This window comes from Cannabis sativa, chromosome 6, assembly GCF_029168945.1.
Source record: "Cannabis sativa cultivar Pink pepper isolate KNU-18-1 chromosome 6, ASM2916894v1, whole genome shotgun sequence".
NCBI classification, from domain to species: Eukaryota; Viridiplantae; Streptophyta; class Magnoliopsida; order Rosales; family Cannabaceae; genus Cannabis; species Cannabis sativa.
The window spans coordinates 72,648,589-72,653,280 of NC_083606.1; the positions used below are offsets into that span (position 1 = coordinate 72,648,589).

The 4,692-nt window shown below is 30.9% G+C and overlaps 1 protein-coding gene across 1 annotated transcript; it reads right to left on the reverse strand.

Annotated features, from left to right (window-relative positions):
- Nucleotides 1-311: 311 nt before the first annotated feature.
- LOC115724683 (receptor-like protein EIX2) lies at nucleotides 312-3,974 on the reverse strand. The gene is made up of 3 exons (XM_061118319.1): nucleotides 1,225-3,974; nucleotides 571-1,177; nucleotides 312-460 (listed from the first exon to the last, which is right to left on the reverse strand). The coding sequence occupies exons 1-2, from the start codon at nucleotides 3,114-3,116 to the stop codon at nucleotides 574-576; spliced, it is 2,496 nt and encodes an 831-aa protein (XP_060974302.1). The 5' UTR covers nucleotides 3,117-3,974; the 3' UTR covers nucleotides 312-460; nucleotides 571-573.
- Between the last annotated feature and the right edge of the window lie 718 nt (nucleotides 3,975-4,692).

Here is a 4,692-nt window from a genome sequence, read left to right on the forward strand (position 1 = left end):
CATGAATTAAATACTCAACAAAAGTTAATATTAGAGGGAAAATAGTACATACCTTAGAAGCCAAGACGATCAGAAAGAGATAACACTGATAGAACAATTTGAAATTGCATGACATAATTTAATACATTTTTTAGAGTAAAAAGAGATAATTAATTTTGTCAAGCATATTATATTAATCAATGCAACTAAATATTGAAAACATATATATTTTATAAGTTTTGGAAATTATTGTATATGTAATTTCATAAAGTAGAGAGGATAAAAGTACAACAATTAAAAATCAAAATTATTCACTCACAAGCAAATTATCAAACAGAGAATCCTTTTTGTAATATTACAAACACAAATAAATAAAAGATGATGATGATTTTGGAGTCTCCTTTATTACTGTTTCCAATTGCAATCTCTTCAAGCTTGAAAGCAACGAACTCTCCACCTTAATTATTATTGTATTAATATTCTAATAAGAAACAAAACAAGGAAACAAAGTTAATTAAGAAATATGAAGACATGCATGTGCAACTAATATATATATGTATATATACATGAAAAGCTATAGTACTTCATTACCTTCTAATTGTTAATGAACCTTCTCTTCAGTAAATTTATGTTGACAGAAATAGTCACATAAATCCAATCTCCAATATTTCTCATGTAATCGAAATTGTTGAGTCTCCAAGAAGTGTTGAGTAATAAATTACCACAAACTCCAACAAATCCAATTACAAATCCAACCCAAATTCCCTTGTGAAGCCATGACATGTCAATCCAATCTTCACTATCTTCATCACCACCCAAATGATCTTGAGGACCATTTGGAGACTCATCTCCAACATATGAATTGGTCAATGGAGGTCCCCACAAGCCATTGTTATGAATGTACACCGAAGCATTAAAACTTTGTAGTTGAGTGCCGGTGGGGATTCTTCCTGACAATTTGTTATTCGACAAATCCAACAAAGACAGAGTAGATATACTTGCCAAGCTTGTTGGAATTACACCAGAGAGCTTGTTGTGGGATAAATCTAAAGAGTCTAACTTCTTCAAGTTCCCAATCTCCATAGGGATTGTATCGTTCAAATTATTCCTTGAAAGATTAAGTTGAACCAATTCAACGAGGTTTGTCAACTCTTGAGGAATTTTTCCTGTCAAATTGTTACTTGAGAGATCAATCACTCTTAATAATCCAAGAGTGTTGCTATACTTGATGTAACAATTTCATACTCTTCTTGTATTTGAACCCGATTCTCTTCGATGACAACTGTTGTCGAGATATCAATATTGCTCTCTTGCCTTTCATTTACCATAGAAGAGGTGAAATTTTTTATGCATGAAGGAATAAATCCTGCTATGGCATTTATGGAAATGTCAAATATTTGAAGAATTTGAAGATGACACATACTTGGTGGTATATTTCCATAAAAATGATTTGATCTTATCCGTAGAAAAATCAAATTTGTGAGTCCTTCCCCAATCCAAGATGGTATAGTTCCTTGTAAATTATTATATTCGACATCAAGAACTTGAAGTTGTGTACAGTTCTTTAAGGATGAAGGAAGATTTCCTGAGAAATTATTATGCCCCAAAAGCAAATATTGAATTCCATTCAACAAACTGATTGATCTTGGAATTATTCCAGACAAATTATTGTTATCTAATTTCAAAACAATCAATTCCTTCATATTCCATTGGCAATCAGGAAGGCTTCCACTTAACATATTATTGGAAATATCAAGAACTTTTATTGATCCTTGTAATGGATAACAAAGAAAAGTCCTTAGATCAGTAAATCTATTATTTGAAAGAATCAATATGCTCACATTCGATAGATGAGGTGGAATAGGACCACGCAATAGATTTGAAGATAAATTTAGAAAATATGGCGGACTACTCAAAAGCCAATTAGCAGGAATTTCATCGTGAATTTGAGAATTTGAAATATCAATTGAAGAGATATTTTTTTGGTTTTCGAACCAAGTAGGAAATTGTGGACCTAACTTGCAAGACCTCAAATGTACATAATCTAGTTGAAATGGTGGAACCCAAGTGGAATTGAAGCTCAATGTTAAGGAGTTATCAGATAAATAAAGATCCTTCAATTTGGAAAGCTTTTTAAAATGAACTTCAGTAAGCAGCGTGAAGGAGTTTGAAGAGAGATATAATGTCTCAAGACGCTGAAGCTCACCGATACTTTCAGGTAAAGTACCAGTGAAAGAGTTTGAAGAGAGATCCAATTCTTTAAGATTTTGAAGCTCACCAATACTTTCAGGTAAAGTACCAGTGAAATGGTTTGAATCGAGATACAATTCTTCAAGATTTTGAAGCTCACCAATACTTTCAGGTAAAGTACCGGTGAAAGAGTTTGAAGAGAGATCCAATATCTCAAGATGTTGAAGCTCACCAATACTTTTAGGTAAAGTACCAGTGAAAGCGTTTGAATAGAGATCCAATGTCTTAAGACGCTGAAGCTCACCAATGCTTTTAGGTAAAGTACCAATGAAAGAGTTTAAAGAGAGGTCCAATATCTCAAGATGATGAAGCTCACCAATACTTTTAGGTAAAGTACCAGTGAAAGAGTTTGAATAGAGATGCAATGTCTTAAGATGTTGAAGCCCACCAATACTTTCAGGTAAAGTACCAGTGAAAGAGTTTGAATGGAGATCCAATATCTCAAGATGTTGAAGATCACCTATACTTTCAGGTAATGTACCGTTAAGTTTATTGGAAGAGACATCCAACACTTTAAGGTGTGAAAACATTGATATATATTTGGGCAATGGTCCTTCTATTTGGTTACCACTCAAGTATAATTCCCTTAGAAAGATGGGAAATGCTTGAGGATTAGGAAAGGATCCTCTGAGTTGGTTATCTGACAAATCTAAAATTTCTAAGGAATCTTTAGCACAACCATTAAGACTTTCTAAAACATCAAAAAGAGTTGTATTACAATTCGATAATCTTAACTCCTGAAGATTACAAAGGTTCCCCAATAAATTTGCTATTCCACCTTCAATTTGATCGGCCCCTAATTCAATTCGCTTTAGAGAATTTGGAAGAGGACCATCTATTTTGTAATCTGCGAACAAGTAGGTGAGATTAACTAGATTGGTACTCATATTTAGCAACCAAGGAAGTGTTTTGGGAGGTATGGTACTGTCTGAAATAACAAGATTGGTGAGAGAATTTGAAGAATTTTTGTTGGTGAAGATATGATCTATTGGTTGAAGTATACATCCATATAACTCTAAACTTGATAAAGATTTTGCTCTTTTAATCAAGTGAAACCAATCTGTGGATTTCGAATTTGTTATATTGATGTAACTCAACCTTAAGATTCTAAGAGAAGTGAGATGAGAAAGCCATTCAAGATTAGTACTAATGATGTTATCATAAGTACCACCTAGTTTGAGAAATCGCAACCTTGTGAGGTTCCCAAGCTGAGAGGGAATGGACAAAATAGGATTGCCTTCAAAGTTGAGATATGTGAGTCTACTTAAAGAACCAATAAACTCAGGAATTTTAGTAAATTGATTGTAACTAAAATCGAGGTACCTCAAATATTGTAATTCAAGCAAAGAAGGACCAATTTCACCACCCAACTGGTCTTTGTAGGACTCAGAATGAAGATCAAGAGTGATAATATGATGAGTTAAGTTATGACAGCTGATACCTTTCCATGCACAACAATCTGAGCTACTACTTGTCCATGAGGATAGAAGATTGTCATCATCGACAAAGCCTTTCTTCAAGTCGAGAAGAGCTTGTCTCTCCTTCTCTATGCAATTACTACTACTCCATACTGGACTACTACAGATCGTGGCTAGCAACAACAAAAGTATAACTTGATCATATTGAGAAAGTAATATAATAATAGATTATTAATTATATTTAATTATGGATTCATATATAACATATATATAGGACTCCAAATCCTCGTACACCACTACAAACCACAATCACTCTTTTTCTTTCTCATATATTATTCTATATTAATTTTATATTTAATTAATGTTATTTTGTTGTTTTTATTTGTAATACTACAAGTGATCATGTCACATGCACTATTCAGTATTAAATTTTACGTATTTTAATTTAATATATAAGTAATATATAAGCAGACCCATACATATAAAGGAACAAACAGTTAACTTTGTTTTGATGATGATAATTAAGCTACCTTAATTATAAATATAATAAAACGCCATATGCTTAAAATTCAATATTTACTTAACTTTAGTATCAATAAAAAATGATTCTTTTAAGATTTTTAAATTTTTATTATCCATAAAAGATGAGCATGTCTTACATTTTTTTTTGTACTTTTAATCACAATAAAATTTACGATTAAAAATAAAAAAAATTGAGACTAATTATAAATTATTATTTTTATTTTAATGAAAAATAAATATTATTAATAATTATTATTTTTTTAAAAGAAAAAATTGAAAAATGAATATTAGTCAAAATCTTTGGAGCAAAACATTTTTTTTTTAATGAAAAATGACTAGTCAAAGTCTTTGGAGCAAAACAAAAGTTAATTTGATTAAAATCATGATGAGATTTCAATTCAACACTATTATTAATTTCTTGGGGCCATGGGAGTTTCCTCCAAAATCATTAATATATAACTATGAAATTTACATTAAATATTAATTTTTTTCTAAATTTTATATTTATACTTTGATAAAAAAA